General features: G+C 41.5%; 1 protein-coding gene across 1 annotated transcript in view; it reads left to right on the forward strand.

The window, feature by feature from the left end:
* The window catches only part of LOC126077503 (rho GTPase-activating protein 20-like), a 474,291-nt gene that overhangs the window by 234,721 nt on the left and 217,389 nt on the right, over window positions 1–22,181 (forward strand). The window contains exons 8-13 of the mRNA XM_049887046.1: window positions 1,957–2,023; window positions 4,326–4,514; window positions 7,226–7,404; window positions 9,378–9,539; window positions 12,713–12,822; window positions 14,862–15,051. Of these exons, the coding sequence (XP_049743003.1) occupies window positions 1,957–2,023; window positions 4,326–4,514; window positions 7,226–7,404; window positions 9,378–9,539; window positions 12,713–12,822; window positions 14,862–15,051 (897 nt within the window). The remainder of the gene's footprint in view (window positions 1–1,956; window positions 2,024–4,325; window positions 4,515–7,225; window positions 7,405–9,377; window positions 9,540–12,712; window positions 12,823–14,861; window positions 15,052–22,181) is intronic.

Consider the following 22,181-nt stretch of genomic DNA (forward strand, 5'->3'; position numbering starts at 1 on the left):
TCCTAATTGTCACTCTAGGACTCAAACTCAGTATGATGGATCCTACAGGACGTGTTTTGTAGTAAATTTTGACGTAAAGAACCCATAGCCCCTGACTGCAGGTCCTGAGGGTGAGATGACTGATGCCTCTAATGAGTTGCTAACGAGGGAGACAAGTTCTGAAGGAGACTATGAATTTAGGAGCATTTGTGTAACCACCACTCTAGTCCTTGTTTTGCTTTTAGTTTCTGCTTCTTTCTATTTTGTTGGGGCTGACCTAAGTTAATGAAATTTTTCTAATGGAAGAGATGGGCATGTTTGAGGATGAGGGTGAGGTTGGGGAAAAGGAAAGAGTAATTGTAAGAGTCTCCTGCTATATGAACACCACACAGTTGAGAGCTATTATTAAAGAGAGTGACATTCAGATGGATAGAAACTGTAGAAAGGACTTGGATATCATGGCTCCTTAAATAATGTAGAAATATGAAAATGCCTTGCTGTTGTGGCGTGACGTGATTGTAAGACTTGTAATTAAACTCAGCCTGACCTACTGATATAACACCAAACCAAAAACCAAACTCATTACCTTCGAGTCAATTCCGACTCATAGAGACTCCATGAGTGATATAATAAAGCCCCTGAAAAGCCAGAATTTGGCTTAGGGAATCAATGATTTCTTTACTAGAGAAATTTAATAATACATTTAAAATAAAATTGAATTTATATTCACTCAGTAAATCAGATACCTCTGCACCTATATGATATACATGCCGTGAAAAGGAAAACTTAAATCTTGGAAAGAGTGAGTAGCTTTAGGTGTAGAGTAGATTGATCAGTGATACAGTTCATTTTATTTCACGTTTGTAATTTTCCTTTGCTTGAAGTCATCAGTTTCACCAGACAAGAAAGAATTTCTACTTTACTAAAAAATCAGCGTTACTTGGCCCTGACTCTTCTATGGGATTCCAACATAGTGTTCCCAGCCCCTACCTTAAAAGAAAAGATTTTTGTTAGATCTTACTTCCTATTTGAAATACAATTTTGAGCAAATTTAGCTGAGAGAGTATGCAAGTGTGTGTGTATGTGTGTACGTGCATACACATACATGTGCTTGTGATAGCCTCCATAGCTGGGACCCTGCTTCACAAAGGCAAGGCCATGATATCTTACCAGGAGTCAAGGGCAGGCATATGAACTATCACCAACAACTCCATTACGTTTTTCTGGAGGACTGTAAAATAATTCAGCAGAGTGTGTATGATTGAGATGTGGTTGCTTCAAGGGTGCTTTCTAGTATTGCTGGGCAGTAACTGCTGGGATAATAGTTCTCTGCATCTGGCCTGATCTGCTGCTTCGCATCCTTTATCCTTCTTGCTCCAGCATGGATCTTGTCCAAACCAAAGCCAGTGGACTGACTTCACTCTGCCCATCTCCTCAAGGTCTTTGGGTATTTGTCTGCCTGCTCAAGGCAGCTGAGCTTGAGATGTTTTTCAAGTTTTCCTTTGCTCAGACATAGTCACGGCAGGCTGTGTGTCTCTCTGAGCAGCACACTTGTCTGGGCAGAGACAAATGAAGACAAAGCCTAAGGTTCTCCAAGGAGTCCAGAGACAGCAGGACCGTCAAGAAGAGATTAGACTTTTCTTTCTTAGTGGAGGAACCTAAAAATGATTTCATATCCACGGGCCACAGATAAAGTGAAAGACTGATTGTATTGTTGTTCCATAGATCCCCGGCCTATCAGAAGGGACAAAGCAAGAATCTGGAGTAGTCTACTGGGTGCTGGGAGAGGGACGGGTTGCTGAAATCACAACTGCTAACTCAAAAACTGTGGCCGACTGCATGGACTTACAGTATTTACACTGGTCCCAATTCTTTTTCTTTTTGAAAACATAGAAATGTTAAAGAAATGTGCCCTCTTTCAAGTACCTACTGTGAAAGAATTGTTGTGACTTTTTTTTTTTTTTTTTGGTCTCCAAGGGCTCTAAGAGTGATTACCAGTTGTGGGTCAGTTCTGGCAAGAAAGAGGCCCCATTCCCACTCATTGGTAAGTGGCAGGGAACTCTAAGATGGGGTTGACTGGATTCAAAATTATAACTCTAAAGTCTCAGAGTATTGCTTGTTTGGCCTTAAGTTTGAATATCCTTTGGAGTAAAAACTTCTCACAATATCCATTCATACATTTGATAAATAAATTATGAAGCTTTACTCTATCCCAGGGAATAAATAATAACATCACTTCATTCAGCAGCTTGTGGTCAAGTTGGGGAGAAAAATGTGAATTTTTCCTCTCTGCTTTTTCACTTGACATACAGCCCTGTCTTGATAAACCTCTCCTTATTTTTTATGAAAGCGATACGGATTGAAATTTCTTTTCCCCATACATCATATTTTATATTCCATTCTTGAATTATTCTGTTCCATATTCTGACTACGAAGTAGCCTCTGTGTCGTAAGCATCCTCTAAAATGCAGCAGGTCTCTCTGTCCAACTACAAGTACTTACTGAACACCTGCTCAGCGCCCAGAGCTTCTCCCAGCATCACAGGCGAACTGAGATAAGCACATCTAGATTCCTGAAGGCTTCGCTGGACGACTGACCTGCACTTTGCCATTTTACATTTTACAGGCTGAGTTTTCCAACATTTATTCTCAAAATTATTGATAAATAGATTACACCTCTCCTGAAATAGTTATTAGAACCATTTAGGTAAAAAAAAAAAAAAAAAAATTCTTGGATTAGCAAATTGATTTAGTGTGGTCAAAAGAAATAGAGCAAATAAAATAAGGGAAGGGACAGGTTCTGTAGCAGAGCTTGCCATGGGGCGATGGTGAGAACTGATTGCCGCTAGAAATCCTGTGGGGTGTTCCCTCTTACCTACATTATCTTCTAAATTCTTTCCACCATCCAGGATGTTTCCAAGCGATCTGAATAATCTAAAAACCAAGTTTTTTAGGATTCACAGAGTGCATGTTCTCCATCTCAGAATATAACAAATCAAGTACACAGCTGAGGACCAAAATCCTGTTTCATATTTTGTATTAACGTCAGCATCTTTGTAAAAGTCATTCTGCAATAAAATACATGAATAAAAATCAGACTAATACTTCAATATAAAATGTGTTCATTTAGATGAAATGAATGTAGATGGTAACTTCTAAGCTTAGAACAGCTTCAGGCACCACTGCTGACTCTGTGGAGTCTAAATCTTCCGTCATTTACAAGGGTCCTTTAACAGCCATTCTGTACATGGATTTTCATGTGCTTTTAATTTTTTTTTTTTTTTTTCACTTCTTAGTTGTGGATTAGTTCCTGGTTACCCTGATGAATTTCTTTTATTTTGTTGCTCTCATGGAAGCTTCTTTGTGGCTTAGTTCTTGTTATGAACAGAGCATTCGTATTGTATTTATACCAGGAGAAACGGAAAGGCAAGAGCTCACCACCTTACAGTCAGTCAGAACTAGAAGAAAGGGAGTGTTTGCTCTCTTCTTAAAAAGCTCAATCTATGTTGCAGCGCAGGGTCTCTGAGAATTCGATGGAGAGGAAGCCATTGGAAGCATGAAAGAGCAAAAGATATCATTTGGCGGTCAACACCTAATGATTGAGGGCTCCGTTTCACTCTGTAAACACAGTTTTGGAGTTGGCTTCTGGGCTTCCAATACTCTGCAGCCTTACTTCTAATTCTGCCTGTGAGGGCCACCCTCACTCCAGCGGGGGGGTGGGGGGAGGGGGAGAGGAGGTAAGCATAAGGGCAACTCTACCTGCTGCTCTGACTATAGCATTAATGAAATGTAATGAAATACCTGTTAAATGGACATATGTGTTAGAGAAGAGTGATCCTAGTGAGTCTTGACACGTATCATCCAATTATTTAAAGAACATTAACTGCCAATGTTTATTAATATATTTCCTTTGTTACTCTGATCTGTACAAATCTGTGTAATATTGATGGTAAGTGCTTTAAATGATAAATTTAGGCTGGGGTGGTGGTCAGGTAATTTGCCTAAGATGCTCAGATCTAGTTAGTTTCTAGGCAGAAACTAGAGGGCTTTCAGTATTCTCAGATGGAAACATAGTAAAAGTCAACATGGTGTAGGGCTCAAACTGATCTCTACTCTCCAATCAGGTAACATATTTTAAAGACTATTTTCTCTTTACATTTTTTAAACACCTTTCTTGGGCCCCTGCTTTGTGCATGGTCTCCGCCTTGAGAGCACACACAGGAGACACAGTCTTCTTTATCCCCGAGGCCCACACGCCAGTGTGGTGCACGTGGGTGCCGTAAGGTAGCTTTGATCACACCCATCACCAGTCGGCCTGAATCTGTATGTACATGTTTCTCTGTATAGGACATGAACATCCCTATGGAATAAAAATGAGCCATCTTCAAGCCACTGCACTCCTGCCACACCGCCTAAGGGGCTCCATATCTCCATCCACTCTCCAGGAGCCCTTCTTACTGGAGCAGCCATTCCCAGAGATGGGAGGTCCGTTCATCCTAAAGCCCAGGCGCCCACTGAGGAGCCAGGAGCAGAAAAGTGAGTCCCTCCCCTCCTGCAGGTGTCTTCTCTCAACTCATGTCTCCATTCCTAGAAACAAAATCATAACACAGAGCTGATTCTCCATGCCAGGGAGAAGGGCAGTGTAGGCAAGGATCCAATCTTCACCAAGAATGAGACTGAGAGAAATGCCAAGGGTCTGTCCTCAAGAGCCAACTCACTTCTAGAAAGCTTCTTTTCATTCCTCCAGGTAGTAGTAGTTCCCTTCTCTGTATCCCCAGGGCCCTTCATGCATATTTTAAGTATGTGTGTACATATCTGTGTGTCTTATTAGAATATGGGCTTCTTAAGGCCTGGAAAGTCATGTTTTCCCCATCTCAGGGCTTTCGTCAGGATCTAGGCCACAGCAGAAGGGGATTTATGACTGCTTAGCTTAGACACACAGGAATGGAAGAGTGGAGTAGAAGAGTTTCGGAGCTGAACTGGAATCTATTCTGAGCTTGGGCTGAAGTGGCCTCTAAGTTCTACCTCCACAGCGAGCCATGAGGACCAAGCTCACTTTCCATGTGTGCTTCTGATCGAGGACTAGACTGGAGCAGGACTGAGTGTGTATGGTTGGGGGCTTTTTAATCTTCCTTCTTACCATTCTTTTTCCTACCATTCATGTATTTTCCCATCAGTATTTCTCTTTTTGAAGAAAATGTATTATTAATTTGAGGAATAGTGTGGCCAGAATGGAATTCCCACTTAAAGTGTTTTTATTTTTATGATAGTTATTCTATAAGCACAAAGTTTTACACATTTTATTTTTTAATATTCATACCCTATTTACAAGCATGAGGTAACACTACTCCAATCTTGCCAGGACCGTTGAAGAAAGGCTAGGTTTCTATAAAGTTAGCTTGTTCAATATCTCATAGTTTTCATGACAATAGCACTTATTTTCATTGGTCCCAGAGCAACATGAACTCTTACACAAGATAGTGTACATAACAAAAGGTCCGTCTAAGCCCCAAAGTCCTTTTGAGAAAGTACAGAACTCAGTTTATACTTTGCCTTCTGTTTATGTCACAGAGTAGCTTTATATATAGCTTTAAATCAAATGAGTCAGAATTGATCGACGGCACTGGGTTTAAATCAAGGGATAGAGCAATGTTCTTAAGAGGTATTAAAGCTAAATAACTGAATACATTTGGATAGTTTTAGAAATAATAAAATCAGGTCAAGGGTAGGGAAACCAGGCCGAGTACAACTACTTCACCAATATATTAACCTGTACGTTCAACATTTGCACATGTTGACATTGCTGGATGTATAGAAATCCCTTCCTGGATTGAGGAATGTGTTTGTTTTCCTTGAGACTTTTAAAACGATGGAGTGTGAATGTTAGGGCAGGAAGAAAGAGTCTTAGTTAGGTGGAATGGTGGCAATCCTTCATGACTGCATACCCTCTGGAGGGTGCTAAGCCAAATGGAGAAGGGGATGGGGTCTGCTTTCAGAGGAGGAGACTGATGTCTTGATTGCCTTGGGCCCTCTGAGTGAGGAAAATCGTTCTCAACAAGGTTACTATGTGCTGTGCCTTGAGCTGAGGAGTACATTATACATTTCATCCATTTTAGTACTCAGTTCCATGAGATGTCATGTTAAAGTTGAGGAACCTGAAGTTCAAAGAGATTGAGTAATTTGTTCCCGTACCTGGCAGAACCCTCTGATCCAGCACCGGAAGTACCGCACCTAAGGTTATACTTGCCACATCCTAGAAAAGCCAAGTCAGTGGGTATTTAAGGATATTTGGTGAAATGTTGCTCATCTGTTTATCCTCCCACAACTTGGCTCGTCTATGGACTCTTTTAGCATCTGGTTCTAAGCAGCTTAAGAAAATATTAGGATATCTTATCAGGAAACATCCATAGCTGAATAGTAGAAAAGACCTCTCTGAACTCAGGTTTCATTGCTGAGCACCTGGTCTTAGAAAAGCTCTTCTTGTTCAGCATTCCTTTGACAGGGACTGTTGGGTAGCTAAAAATCATCTCTGGGTAGCATGGGTGGGTGTTACAAGAAACAAGGCCACCTGAGTTCTCATCACACAGCCAGCATTTAAAGGTGACTTCCCAAGAGTCCTGTCCTCAGGGGAAGGCACATCGTCCATGGAACTGCCTGAGGGTTGTGGCCCCTTGGAGTGAAGGAGTTATAGGCTGCCCAGGAGCTGGGGTCAGGGAGGTTGAGTCATGAAGGGCAGATCTTTTTGATAAGAAAAAGTTCACAATAGTCAGGCACTCACTCAGAAAGCCAAAGAGGAAATCTAGAGGGGGGAGACTTACCGTAAAGGTAGGTGATTATCAAACTCTACTTGATTTTGATACCACTTTTTGTAGCTTATGAAATGGGATCTGATTCCTCATGGATCATATTTAACATCAGTGAACTTGTACCACCACGCATTCGGTGCCTCAGGAGGCACTGCAGCAGGAGCAGATAGCACCTGTAGGAAGTGTCACCTCCAGAATTGAACCTGAGTCTGATCAAGCCTCTGGATGTAACTATCCATTTATGGAATAAGAGAAAACAGAACAAGTTACCACCACGAGGATATGATCTACCTGCCCAGGACGGGGGAAATTCTACACACTGAATGACTCCATTTCTCTCTCTTCTAGCCCTAGGATACAACATGCTCTGCAAATGAAAACAGTGGAAATAAGTTTAAGTGAATTAATCTACTACTTCTAACAATCTCACTTCTTCCTTAGATGCAGGCCAGAGGACAGGTGAAAAGAAATGGCCTATGGTGAACTGGGCCTTTCGGCGGAACCCCAGCACTTGCCAGGACAACGTGTGCAGGGCTCTACCATCCCCCGAGCCAGGGAAGCTCTTTGGGGTTTCACTCAAAGATGTTTGTCCGAATGATGACCTGCCCACTCCTCTCCGGGTAGGTCTCCTTTTGGCCTTCTGTGGCCCCTCTGAGCAGGGAGACTGAGGAAGAGAAAGCTCTGCAAGCCCATGTGTTCTCATCCAAATCTATTTCTAAGTGGAGAAAGCACTAGACAGCCCCTCGCTTTGGCTGAGAAGCTTTGTTATATTCTTTCAAAGAATACAAATTTGACTTAGTTATTGCAGAATCATAAGGTAGACACAGAGAAAAAGGTAATTTTTCCATTCCAGTAGTTTCAGCAAAGACCCACATATGCCTGCTCAGATGAGTCAGAACGTGCTCTGTGTTTACCAGTCTCTGAAGCAGAGGTTCCACCTCCTTTCACATTCTCCTTTCAGCTCCTTCCTTGAACTTCTCGCTACTCTCAGCTTTCCCTTAGTTGCTTCTTCAGCTGAGACTACTCAATCTTACAACACAAAATATTTCAGATGGTGTTTGATTTAATATTTCAGATGGCGTTTGATTTTATTTCAAGTGCATAAGCTTAAAACTACAAGACTTACCCTCTGGCATATACCAATATCTTAATCCTGATAGAATAAGTCAAACGAAAGCCACAAAGTTTAGCTTGTGTTGTCTCAAAGTAGTGTATTAAACCATCAGTGTTTCCAGTTATTGAGTATCTAGTATCCCTCCAGGGGCTATACTACTGCTTCACATGCTTGATGTGAAGAAAATCATCGTCTTAAGGGCATGCTGGGTACCACCCCAGACCCTGCAACTTTCACGGAAAATTTGGGGTCCTTATCATTATCATCAGAGAGCCCTGGAGTTGCAGTGGTTAAGAGCTGGGTTGCTAACCTAAAGGTTGGCAGTTGGATTCCACTGGCTGCTCCTTGGAAACCCTATGGGCAGTTCTACTCTGTGCTATAGGATTGTTGGGAGTTGGAATTGTCCCAGGACAACTGGTTTGTTTTGGTTTGTGATTATCATCATCCCCATTTCACAAAGGAGATAAACAAAAGCTTTAATATCGGTAAGTACTGTACTTTCCCCAAGGTCACACAGTGAATAGGTGGTAAAATACATTTCAATGCCACAGATTACCTGACTCCAACACCTATTATCTTTCTACACTGCAAGCAGAGGCCTAGCTGGGGGTAGGGGGAGTTGGGCAGGTAGGGTGCCTGTCCTGTGCTCTGACTGTGTGCCCTGGGCACCACTTGAGGAAGGGTGCCAGAACAGTTTCTATTGGCCACCACAGTTTCCATGGCCAGCTGGGAGAGATCATTGAGAGATTTAACACTAATTGCCCTAGGCACTGCTTTCCATAGATAGGCCCCTGACTGCAAGCAAGAGACGTAAAGATAGAGAAAAAGGAAATGAAAAAGTAAGAAACCAAACTAAACCATTGCTATCAAGTCAATTCTGACTCATAGCAACCCTATAGGACAGAGTAGAAGTGCCCCATAGAGTTTCCAAGGAGCGCATGGTGGATTTGAACTGCCGACCTTTTGGTTAGCAGCAGTAGCACTTTACCACTAGGCCACCAGGTTTTCCAGAAAGTGCTGAGAGGATTTATTTGGAGAAGGCTATCTGGAGGAGAAGGTTTTTGAGCCTGATTTTGAAAGAGGAGAGGAAATACAAGAAGTAGGAATGGGGGATACAGTTGCTTAAAAGCGATAAGCAAACGGGGAAAGAATGGTGAGGTAGGACGGGGTGATGTAACAGAAGTCTTAAAGTAGACAGAGAACTTTGATTTAGAAGTGTAAATTTACTGAAAAAGAAAATCTGAATAAAACAAGTGTTTGAAGTGTTTCAGTGTAGGAATGTAGAGTGGACCAATGAATAGAAAACATATTTACAGATGCGAAAAAAAAAAAAAAAACCTGAAGAATTGACTTGAGTCCTTCCAGCTTGAGCACCATACTCTCCTGTAGCCTAGCTCCGGATGCCAACAAGGACAAGCTTGTGCTGAAGCCTGTGTGTATGGAATTCTGCATATTGTCTTTTCCATTCCTTCCCCCCAGGATATGCTTTTCTTTCTTAACCAAAAAGGGCCTCTGACAGAGGGCATCTTCAGAATATCGGCCAGTGTCAGAGCATGTGGAGCCCTCAAGCAGAAACTAAACTCAGGAGAGAAGGTGAATTGGGAGGACGAGCCGGTTTTGGTAGTAGCATCTGTCTTAAAGGTAAGGAAGGTTCTAGCATTATCTTCACACAGTGTAGCTGTATAGAAATATGATTGGGTTCCTTCTTCATGATTGGCAAAGAGCCATATTAGGTATAATACAGTCAGAATTTGAAAATCTGAAAAACATTACAGAGGTAAGGAAACTGCCGTGGGTGTTAAAAGCACCTGTCTGTATGCCACGTGCAAAAAAATTAAATAAATAAAAATTTGAAAGCACGCACTTACACACACACAAGCATCCTACTTTTGAAGAGCTCCTCACCGGAAATGATGGCAAAGTTTCCAAAAGAAATTTCTTTTTAAACTTTTGAAAATAATGACAAAAATTTCCCATAGTAAGGAAATTTTTACCTTATGATGAGTCCAAAAATACTCAGTCCATGAGACTAGAGGGACCCTAGAGGTCACGGTCCCCAGATCCTCTGTTAGCCCAAGACTGAACCATTCTCCAAGCCAACTTCAGACAGGGATAGGACGGGATTATAGGACAGAAAATGATTCTGGTGAGGAGTGAGCTTCCTGGCGCAAGCAGACACATGAGACTATGTGGGCAGCTCCTGTCTGGAGGCAAGGTGAGAAGGCAGAAGGGGACAGGAGCTCATTGAATACATACAGAAAATACAGGGTGCAGAGGAGAAGTGTGCTGTACTCATTAGGGGAAGAGCAACTAGGAGGACATAGCAAGGTGTGTATAAGTTTTTGTATGAGAGACTGACTTGATTTGTAAACTTTCACTTAAACTAGAAGAAAATAAAATGCATAAATAAATGCTCAGTCAGGCCACCAACAGCTCCACTGGTTTTATCATCATTCCTTCCCGTTCTCTTAATGCCTTTCACTTTAAAAGTGCCATAGGAATGATGCTACCATTGGGCCTTCTTTCATCTTGACCACCTTCGGCATTCTTTGTTAATACGTGTTGTGCTTAACCTGCCACGTAGTAACCTGGTCTTCTCAAATGCCTTGCTCTTCACATCCTTAGAGATGCCTCACATATTTTGAAAATAGGATCTACATCCAAGACCAACTTTAAGCAAAGTGTTGATCCCAGAACAGCCTCTGCAGGCCTGCTTCAGGGCTCTGTCCCCAGCATGGCGGAGATACAAGGAAGGCAGGGTAAAAACAGGGCCCAGGGCCTCCAACTCAGGCTGAGGAATAAAGGTCAAAAGTGCCTTGCCCTAGACATAAGTAAAGTAGAGTTTTCTGTATTCCCTTTCCAGTCAAGTGGCCAGGTGCCCATTTAATATTACTTCACGAGTTTATTTACAATCAAATCTGTCTTGGTAAAGGGGACATCATATATGCATCAGTAAATGGACGTTTCTTGCAAACCTGTGTCTTGGTCCATATGAAAATATATAGCAACAAATATTCTATCACTAGTGTGTACCTGCTTTTCTGTAACACCCTCCTGTCCACTAGCTTTTAACATGTAGGTTAGCATAAATTAGCCAGCCCCCAGATCAAAAGGCTTTGGCCCCTTACTGTGAGACTTCCACCAAGACAGTATGCAGAATTCTGCATGTACCAACAGCCTAAGCTGAATTTTTGCCCTATTGTTATTTTGTGAGTTCGGTGTTTGGTCTCCTTGGGATCCTTACAGGGCACTGGTAATGGAAGAAGGGACATGCTTCTGTTCAGGCAGTGCCCTGTTGGAAGGATGCAGAGGAAACAAGGTCACCATTGTTCTAATGAGTGGAGGGTGGGAGGGACTTGGGAAACTGACTTTGTCTGTTTTCTTCACAGCTAAGTCCTCAGAACGCAAAGCAGAGCCTGACACACACAGGACCTCAGTAAATATAAGAAAGAGTGAATGATTTGCAGATTGTCATCGTGATAGTTGCCCTGAGGCATTTCCTGTAGTAGCTGCTATTAAGAAAAGTCTCCTGGCACAGTGGTTAAGAGCTAAGGCGTGTTTTGACTGCTAACCCTAAAGATTGGCAGTTAGAATCCACCAGCTGCTCCTTGGAAACCCTGTGGAGCAGTTCTTCTGTGTCCTATACGGTCACTATGAGTCAGAATAGACTCAAAGACAATGTTTTTTTGTTGTTGTTGTTGTGGGGGTGTTGGGTGAGTGTTCGACCTATTTATTTAGTGAGACCACTGGCAGAAAGATGTGACTTTGAAGCTAGCAAGGTGATCTGACGTTTTCCCCTTGTTATCACAATAAAATTAAGCTTAATAAATTTTAATAGGCCCAACTGTATGATATTAAGACAGATTTTCCAGGTCACCACTTAGGAAGCTGGCCTGTGGACGCCTGTGGCTCTAGTACTCAGAGGCCTGAAGTTTTGCTGTATCTAAATTTTGATCATTTCTTTCTGTTTTGGAACATTTTACTTCCCAAAGAAACTAAACCCCCAGAAAATATGATATCCTATCCCACCTTTCCAATTAAGGCGAGGAGCCCTGGTGGCACAATCATTAAGCACTCAGTTCCTAAGGGAAAGGTCAGTGGTTTGAACCACCAGCCTCTCCTCGGGAGAAAAGGCCTGGCGATCTGCTCCCATAAAGGTTACAGCCTAGGAAACCCTATGAAGCAGTTCTCTTCTGTCACATGGGGTCACTATGATGAGTCTGAATCCACTCAGGGGTGCACGGAAACAACAAAAACCCTTAAAGAGATGAAAAAGGAAGCTTTTATGAGAGGAGGTTTTTCCAAGAAGCACATATATCTCAAGTCAGAAGACCTACTCCTGTTTTATGTGTGTGTGAGTGTGTGCCTGTATTTGTGTGTGTGGTGTTTGTTTCAGAACTTTTCTTGCCAGGAATTAAGAACACCATGGCTGAAATAGATCATCAAAATGTGTATGTATCTCTTTTGAAGAAAATAATAGGATTTAGGGTGTTTATCACCAGGCCTTGTAATTTGTACCAGTTGGCTAAACTGTACATAAGCAGATTTCAGAAGATAGAAAGGGGCTTTACCTTTATTCCCATCACAGCCCAGACTCTGCTTTTATGCCACTAGTTTTAGTTGGAGAAAATCCAAGCACCTGCTTATGGGTGTGCAAGTCAGCAAAGAGGTGGAGCCGAGCTCTGTGGATGTCACAGTGTGGGTGGCTATGAAGGAAGTGGGGACCAAACTGAATTTTTCAACTAAATGTGATCTCTATCATTTGTCTAATACACGTTTGCCCTAAGAATAATATTATTTTTCATCTATTTTAGGATTTTTTTAGAAACATCCAGGAAAGTGTATTTTCCTCTGGTCTGTATTGTCAATGGCTTACTGTTATTGATGAAGGGAATGAGGAGGAGAAAATAATTGGAATCCAGAGGTAATGATGCAGTCATTACCCAACTCTGGCCATGCCTCAAAAATACAACCAACACACTCTCAGGAAAAAATAGCTTCTATTGTACAACTTTGCCTACTAAATAAGGACCACTGCCAAAGGGTTTCATGTGGTCACACCCATGGAGGCCAGTTTAAAAGTAGATGTCTACGTTGCTGCTGTCACCAAGTTACTGTTTTTCTCCTCACCTTACTAATAGGGGACCGTTGACCATTGTGCACCTTCTGAATATTTGAAATTAATAGGAGATGAAATCTGTTAGTCCAAGAGAGGTGGTAGAAGCCAACTCTGACAGCGTTATTATTTAAATTTCTCAAACTTTTAACTAACTAGAAAGTCTTGTTATGCTCAGGAAGTAAATTTAATGAAGCATTTCTGTATGCATTCATGCCTGCAACTCTGCTAGTCTCTCGGCACACAGAGGTGAAGGACCTAATCCCTCACCTGAAGAAACTCAGAGGCTGGTGGAGGAGAGAAGTAGATAAACTGAAGTGTCATCAGTGCTATAAAAGGGACACTCAGAAGTTCTGGGGGAACATGGTGGAGTGATAATTAGCTTCCTACGAGACTCAGAGAAAACAGAAGCTCAGATTGCAAAGTCAAGAAATGATCACAAAGAATTCCAGGTCTATGGCCATGCAAGTAGAAATTTCTGGCAAGACTCAACATGAATGCTATGTGCAACATAACAGAATAGGAAAAAAGTACTCAGTAACTCCATTTCCTAAGCTTTCCTTCTATGAAAAACCCTAGAATTCCAATAGTATGTAGTATGTGTATATGCCTGTTGAGAACAATTCTTTTTTCGCGACTTGCAAATGTTATGAATTATCGCCTTCACAATACTTTTGGTGAACCCCCTTTTAGCAATAGAACATAGTATTTGCATTGAAGAGTTAGAAACTAAGGAACAGCGTGAAAGTCACCCAAAAACAAGGCGATGGAACAAAATACCACCTCTATTTCTCTTATAGTTTAGAGAAGACCATTTGAGTACAGTGAGCACCAAGTCCTGTAGCTCTCTGTTGTGCATGTTACCAACTGCACTCGTGTTACACTTTAGAGGAGACCGTTCGGGTACACCAAGTATCACATCCCGTAGCTTGTTGCTGCTGCTAGTATAAAACCTGTGTACTTCACACTACTTTAAGGGTGTATCATCAGTCCGTAGTACCCAGAGCTGGGCTCCCTGTTGCTGGTGCCGTTTTGGTGACCATATTTTCTCCTAGTTGCAGCATCTTGGTATAAAAAAAAAGTAAAACTCTGAATATGAACTGAGAAACAGTTCCAATGCATGATTAGAAAAAAAAAAATCAATCACAAATATTAGAACATTGAAAATTATACTCTTGTAAACTTGTAGAAGAAAGTGGTACCATTGAGATTGATTTGGAATAAAATTGACCTTGGATGCTGCCGAGCAGAGCAGATCTCAGAACGTACTTATACGTCTTAGTAGATAAGATTGGAACTTTTATCATCAGGCGGCGTGTTTTCATTGTTACCTTGGAAATAAAGGGAGTATTTTCAATGCAATTGCTGTTTAATTTCATCAGTAACGTTTGTGAGTGTTAATTGAGCACATTCTGGAATGTTATGGGGTTTGTGTGTACTAAATTTATATTAAATTCTACATTAATGAGATTAGTCCAAGTGAAACACGGAAACCCTGTGGCATAGTGGCTGAGTGCCATAGCTGTTAACCAAAGGGTCGGCAGTTCGAATCCACCAGGTGCTCCTTGGAAATGCTATGAAGGGGTTCTGCTCTGTCTTATAGGGTCGATATGAGTTGGAATAGACTCGACAGCAACAGGTTTTGGCTTTTTTTTATTGTTGTTAAACACATGGTAGTGGTTTCTGGGAAATATTGCAGGCAGCATTTTTTATGAGACAGAGTTCTACATTCTTTTACGGTTTTCACTGGGTTATGGACATTGTGGACAAAAAAAATGTCTTGTCTCTCTCCTTATTTACAAATTCTTAAAGAAATGACTTAAGAGTGTGTTCTTCTGTATTTCAAGGCTTTTAGACCAACTTCCAAAAGCCAATGTTGTTCTCCTGCGATACCTTTTTGGGGCTTTATACAACATTGAACAACATTCTGCATCGAATCAGATGACTGCATATAATTTATCAGTCTGTATCGCCCCAAGCATCCTTTGGTCTTCTACTTCCTGCAGCCCAGGACTGGAAAATGAATTGACAAAAAAGGTAATCCTATTTCTCCTTTTTATGCCTTTGGGGCCTGAGTCCTCACTTCGAACTTGAAAATCAGGTTGTTATCTAAAGCACCATTTTTTAAAAGTATACACTTTAATCCTACTCTTCTGGGATGGCAGAGTCATTTGTCTTATCATGGTGGGGTATGGGAAGGTGGGTCGTTAAGTGGGAAATTGAGAGCAGCTGAGTCACTTCTTTCCCATTCAGGACACTAAATATAAGACTGACTGAACCATAAACCAAAACCCATTGCCATCAAGTGGATTCCGACTTAACAGCAACCCTATAGGAAAGAGTAGACCTGCCCCATAGGGTTTCCAAGGAGTGGCTGGTGAATTTGAAGTGCTGACGTTTCGGTTAGCAGCGTGCTCTTTAACCAGTGTGCCACCAGGGCTCTGACCAAACCATAGAGAGATAAAAAAGTGGTGTGATATGATAGAAAAAACCTGGGCTTTGAAGTTAAACAAGCCAAGCTTCAACTCTCAACCTTACCATTGCTGGATGTGTAACCTTGGGCAAAGTCTCCAAGCCAGCCCCCTCATCTAAACATTGGTAGTTCTGACAGCACCGAGCTCATCTAGGCATTGCTTGCAGTTGTGCCCATGCACATCCCAGGGGGCCAGGCAATATGAGCACCCTTGGTTCCACACACACTAGACTTCTGCCAACACTGGCCCACTCAGAAATACTTGGCTGCCCTTTTATGTCTGCTATTGGGGTGAAGAAACTAGTAAAAGATTCCAGAACATCCTAAGGGAGCAGCAGGGTGCCTAATAAGATCACAATTTCCCCCTAGCACCCCCACAGAGCAAGCCTAAGGCAAGACAATGCTTGGGGAAGGACAGCAGTTAGACAGACAGACAGATTTTTCTACCCCACTGCCCCATTCCTTCACAGTCAGCCCACAGAGAAATTCCACTTCTCATGCTTCAGATACTTCTTCACTTAAGAAGTGAATTTCATGAATTTTCATGTATCGGATGCTTTATAAATTGAATAACATCTTTACCCCCAACACCATATGTGGGTAATTTAAAAATTACCTGAATGTTAACTGTGTAGCCATTGGTATAAAAATATTAACCATTAAGCCAGGGACACAAATTTCATGTTTATTTCACTGATTAAGTGCATTTTTAACGTCTTTGCCCAAACTACTCTTGAAAGTATCACAGTTTCTTAGAGAAAACTAGTTTATTTGCTTTCACATCAACTCTGAATTTGTCTCAGAATTCTTTCACATTTTGTTTAGATTCAGGGTGCCTATATGAAATGTGATTTATAACTTTGTCATATTAAAAAAAAAAAAACATTTTTGCCATTTTGTGTTCCAGATTTCTCTTGTACAATTTGTTATCAAAAATTGCTTGAACATATTTGGAAAAGACATCACGTCCCTCTTGGAGGAAAGCTCAATGATCACAACAATGAGTTGTGATTGTTCAGAGAAGGCTTCAGGTACTGTGAATAATTTAATGGCTTTTCTAAGAGAGAGTGAGCCTGGTAGGAGTCGTGGGTGACGCCGAGACAGCAACTGCCCTGGAGCCCACAGCACGACCCAGGACAATGAAGCTGGGCCTCGGGGTCTTCTCACTGCTTCTCCAGAAGGGTGGCTCATGGATAGGGGGAGAGAGCACGCTGTTGTGAGATCAGAGAAAAGACCAAGTCCACGATGTCAAGAAGTTGCTAGTGCAGCTTGTAACAGCATCAGGACAGAGCATGGTAGGATACAGTGGTTTGGAGACTTTTTCAAACAAAACTTTAAATGGAACCCTGATAGATCTAACAGATGCGCTCTGGTTGAAACCAAAGTGAGGGGCCAAGAGCACTGCCTGTTTTATTTCTCCCCCTTTTCTTGCTCCGTGTCCCTGAGGTACCTCAGGGATCCAGTGCTCTTTGAAACAGTTTGAAAAGAACCAGCATCATTGAGAAAAAAGGACTTGATGTCAAACAGCCTTTTCAGAGTGTGAACCCCTGCCCCACTGTTACCAGTTCTGTCATCCGTGGCCAGTTTTTCCATCTCAGCCTCAAATTCTTAATCTCTAAAATTCAGATAAAAATGGTATCTAAATCTCAGGATATTTGTGAGGATTAAATAAGATAATGATGTCAAGTGAATTTGTAAAAAAGACAACAATGGAGTAGTAGAGATTTCTCTGAGGCCAGACTCAGTAGCTAGTATCATTTGAGTCTAGCTAATCATAGCTAAGGGGCCCCTGGGTGGTGCAAACAATTAAGCACCCTGCTACTAACCGAAAAGTTGGCAGCTCAAACCTGCTCAGAGATGCCTTGGAAGAAAGGCCTGGCGATCTCCTTCCAAAAGGTCACCATCATGAAAACCCTATGGAGCACAGTTCTGTTCTGCAACACCTGGGGTCACCATGAGTTAGAATTGTCTCAATAACACCTGGACATCATAGCTAACTGCCAACAGCCCATTTTACAAGGTGGATTTTAGATTCAGAACCAGTATCATGTATCATGCGTCCCTTCATATTTTTGCTATTTATTGTTTGTATGATATGTATCTCAGTGCTCTGAGGAAATCTTTAAGAAAGTCCATTTTATCAGGAACTGAGATGAGTCTAATATCTGAGAATATGTTTGTGCCAAGAGAACTTTTTTTTTTCTCATTCAGAAGTAACAACGGAGCAGCCTCTTGAATGCAAGCCGATAAGAGTTATACTAATTTACAGAAAGAGACAACTGCGGGATTCTGCCCAGGCCCCGTCTGACGTGGACCAACCACCTGTCACCATTTTCTGAGTCCCTGAAGATTAGAACAGCCATAATCGTATTGGACTCTTCCATATCACTCCTATCTATAAGACACCACTGAGAGCTGTTGTGTTTTCCAAAATGTTTGTAGGGCTTTGCTGAATTTGTATTTTATGGGATTTTTTTCCAAAATGTAAAGGTGTACAACTAATGAGGACAGGAAAAAACCTCAGGGTAATGCTTATCTCTGTGAAAGAAGGAAGGGGATGGGATAGGAAAAAAGAAATTTGAAGCATATGTGTGTTATTTTATATCTTAAAAGAAAGATTTAAAAATGCTAACATTTTTCATATGCTTTTCACATCATTTTTAAAAATATTGTGATTTTGGAGAAAATTTACATAGAAATTAGGTCCTCATTTAACGATGTCTATACATATTCAATGACATTGGCTTTACTTCTCAGAATGTGTCAGCATTCTCATTATTTCCGTTCTGGTTGTTGTGTTTCCATTAATCTAGCTCCTTGACCCTCCTTACCTTCTCATCCTTGGTCTAGAGTAAATATTAACTGTTAGGTTTCATTCAGGTGGTTGGTTAGAGTAGCACAGTATTCACTGGCGATATTATTTATTGCTATGATCCACTCAGTCTTTGGCTGCTAGGTGACCTCTGGGAATAGTTTGAGTTCCAAGTTTAAAAGGCATCCCAAGGCAATAGTCTCAGGGTTCCTCTAGTCTCTACCAGGTCTGATCTTTTTCTAGGAATTTGAGTTTTGTACTTCTTTTTTTTTTTTTTTTTTCATTCTCTCTGGAACCATCTATTGTGTCCCCGATCAAAATGGTTGATAGTGGTAGCTGTGTACCATCTAGTTCTTCTGGTCTTATGGTAGCAAAAGCTGTGGTTCGTGTGGGACATGGGTCCTATGGATTAATTTCCTTCTTGAGTCTTTGGTTTCTTTCACTCTCCTTTGCTCCAGACCAGAAGAGATCAGGAGTTGTATCTTAGCTGGCCGCTCACAAGCTTTTAAGGCCCCAAACGCTACTCACCAAACTGGGATGTAGAACATTATCTTTATGTGCTATGTCCTACCAAGTGGCCAGGTTGTCCCCTGAGATTATGATCCTAAGCCCTCAAACTGCTTCACATCATTTTTTAATAAATAAAAAGTTTAGATAGTTTTTATTGCATAAATATCCACAACATACCTATGTTTGCATATGTAAGTAAATAAAGTATTATTGAATGTACCAAGGGCTGCCAAAAGAACAAACAAATCTGTCTTGGAAGAAATACAGCCAGAATGCTCCTTAGAAGCAAGGATGGTGAGACTTGGTCTTTGGACTTGTTATCAGAAGGGATCAGTCCCTGGAGAAGGGATGGATTGACACAGTGGCCACAACAATGGACTCAAGCATAACAACAATTGTGAGGATAGCGCAGACCGGGCAGTGTTTTCTTCTGTTGTGCATAGTGTAACAACAACAAAGTATTATTCAATGAATCAGTAACCTACACAAATTTTTATTATTCTGCAGCTTTTCTTTTAAACCTTAACATGTTTTCTCCATATATGTAGAACTAATTCACTCAGTCTAGTTGTTTTATGGAGTCCCTGAGTGGTAAAAATAGCTACCATGCTTGGCTGCTACCTGAAAGGTTTGGAGGTTTGAGTCTATCCAAAGGTGCCTCAGAAGAAAGGCATGCTGTCTACTTCTGAAAAGTCAATGATTGAAATCCCTGTTAAGCCTTGTTCTACTCTGAAGGACGTGGGTTTGCCAAGATTCCGAGTCAACTCAGTGCTAACTTTTCTCTCTTTTTTTTTTTTTTGAGTTTCTATAAGTTGCTAAAAAGCCCTAGTGGTATACTGGTTAAGTATTTGGTGGTAACCCAAGGGTAAGTGGTTTGAATCCACCAACCACTCCACGGGAGAAAGATGTGGCTCACTTATGCCTAATGTATCTCCCTTTTTTATTTTTTTTGTATGTGTACAACTGGCTTATTGAAAAGCCTGATTCACTGGGGTACAGCTATGGAATTGCTTTACTTATTTATTTTTTTCTAATCACTGCCTTTGACTGTGCTGAATCTCCCTTTCTAGTCCTTTAATGATATGCAGGACAGATCTCACAGCTGATTACTTTCACATATTAAACAGTGCAGTTCAGTTCTGTCCACTTATCCCAGTTGAAATTAGCAGTCTCATGGCCTTCCTCTCTGCCAGCTCAGCCCAATCGTAACTGGAGGAACTTGGATTTAGGAGGGAGCCTCGTCTGCTCTTTTGCTTCTCCTCATCCTCTTATGGTCTTCATCTCTCCTCCAATGTAGTGGATTGGGGTGAGGGTGGGGGTCGTGGAAGCCTTTGGAATCTTCTCTTTACTGACATGAGCTGCGCTTTGATTCACTGAGTTGGCAGGCACCTTTATGTTGGGGGATATAGGTGAATTCTTTGTGAAATGAATGAAAAACTCTGACTTGACTTCTCCTGACCCACCTCCCCATTCCCATCCTTGGTAGTTCAAACCGCATTCTCTTTCTTTTTTTTTAAATTAGTTTTTATGGTTCTTTAAGTGAAAGTTTACAAATCAGGTTAGTCTCTCATACAAAAATGTATATACACCTTCCTAGACACTCCTACCTGCTCTCCCTCTAATGAGATAGCACAATTCTTCCCTCCACTCTCTCTTCTTGTGTCCATTTGGGTAGCTTCTGGGCCCCTCTGCCTTCTCATCTCCCCTCCAGACAGGAGATGCCAACATAGTCTCATGTGTCTACTTGATCCAAGAAGCTCGTTCTTCACCACCATCATTTTCCATCCCATACTCCAGTCCCATCCCTATCTGAAGAGTTCACTTTGGGAATGGTTCCTGTCTTGGGCTAACAGAAGGTCTAGGAACCATAGCCTTCTAGTCCCAGTCTGACCATTAAGTAGGGTCTTTTTCTGAGAATTTGGGGTCTGCATCCCACTGCTCTCCTGCTCCCTCAGGGGTTCTCTGTTCTGTTCCCTGTCAAGGCAGTCATCGGTTGTGGCTGGGTACCATCTAGTTCTGCTCTCAGGCTGATGTAAAAACCAAAGCCAAACCCAGTGCCGTCGAGTCAATTCTGACTCATGGCGACGCTATAGGACAGAGTAGAACTGCCCCATAGAGTTTCCAAGGAGCGCCTGGCAGATTCGAACTGCTGACTCTTTGGTTAGCAGCTGTAGTGCTTAACCACTATGCTACCAGGCTGATGTAGTCTCTGATTTATGTGGTCCTTTCTGTCTCTTAGGCTCATCATTACCTTATGTCTTTGGTGTTCTTCCTTCTTCCTTGTTCCAGGTGGTTTGAGACCAATTGATGCATCGTAGATGGACACTTGCTAGCGTTTAAGACCTCAAACACAACTCTCCAAAATGGGATGCAGAATGTTTTCTTAATAGGTTTTATTATGCCAATTGGTTTAGATATCCCCTGAAACCATGGTCCGCAAACCCTCACCCCTGCTATTCTGGCCTTTGAAGCGTTCAGTTTATTCAGGAAACTTCTTTGCTTTTGGTTTAGTTCAGTTGTGTTGACCTCTCCTGTATTGTGTATTATCTTTCCCTTCACCTAAAATAAAGCATATCTACTACCTAATTACTGAAAACCCCTCTACCTCCCTTCCTCCCTCCCCCCTCTCCTAACCATCAAAGAATATTTTCTTCTGTGTTTAAACTATTTCTCCTGTTCTTATGATAGTACTCTTATACACAGTTTGTCCTTTTGCAACTAATTTCACTCAGCATAATGTCTTCTAGATTTCTCCATGTTATGAAACGTTTCATGGATTCATCATTGTTCTTTATCGATGCGTAGTATTCCATTGTGTGAATATACCATAATTTATTTATCCATTCTTCTGCTGATGATCACCTTGGTTGCTTCCAACTTTTTGCTATTGTAAACAGTGCTGCAATGAACATGAGTGTACATATATCTGTTCGAGCAAAGGCTCTTATTTCTCTAGGATATATTCCAAGGAGTGGGATTGCTGGATCATATGGTAGTTCAATCTCTAATTTTTTAAGTGCCAAATCCATTTCCAAAGTGTTTGTACCATTTTACATTCCCACCTGCAATGTATCAGTGTTCCAGTCTCTCCACAACCTCTCCAGCATTTATTAGTATGTGTTCTTTGGATCAATGCCAGCTTTGTTGAAGTGAGACGGAATCTCGCTGTAGTTTTGATTTGCATTTCTCTAATGGCTAATGATCGTGAGCCTTTCCTCATGTATCTGATAGCAGCCTGAATCTCTTCTTTAGTGAAGTGCCTGTTCATAGCCTTTGCCCATTTTTTCATATGGTTGTCTTTTTGTGGTTGAGTTTTAGCAGAATCGTAGGTTTTAGCAGGCACAGATCGGAAATGTCATAGCTAAAAACTTT

This window comes from Elephas maximus, chromosome 5 (assembly GCF_024166365.1).
Source record: "Elephas maximus indicus isolate mEleMax1 chromosome 5, mEleMax1 primary haplotype, whole genome shotgun sequence".
NCBI lineage: Eukaryota > Metazoa > Chordata > Mammalia > Proboscidea > Elephantidae > Elephas > Elephas maximus.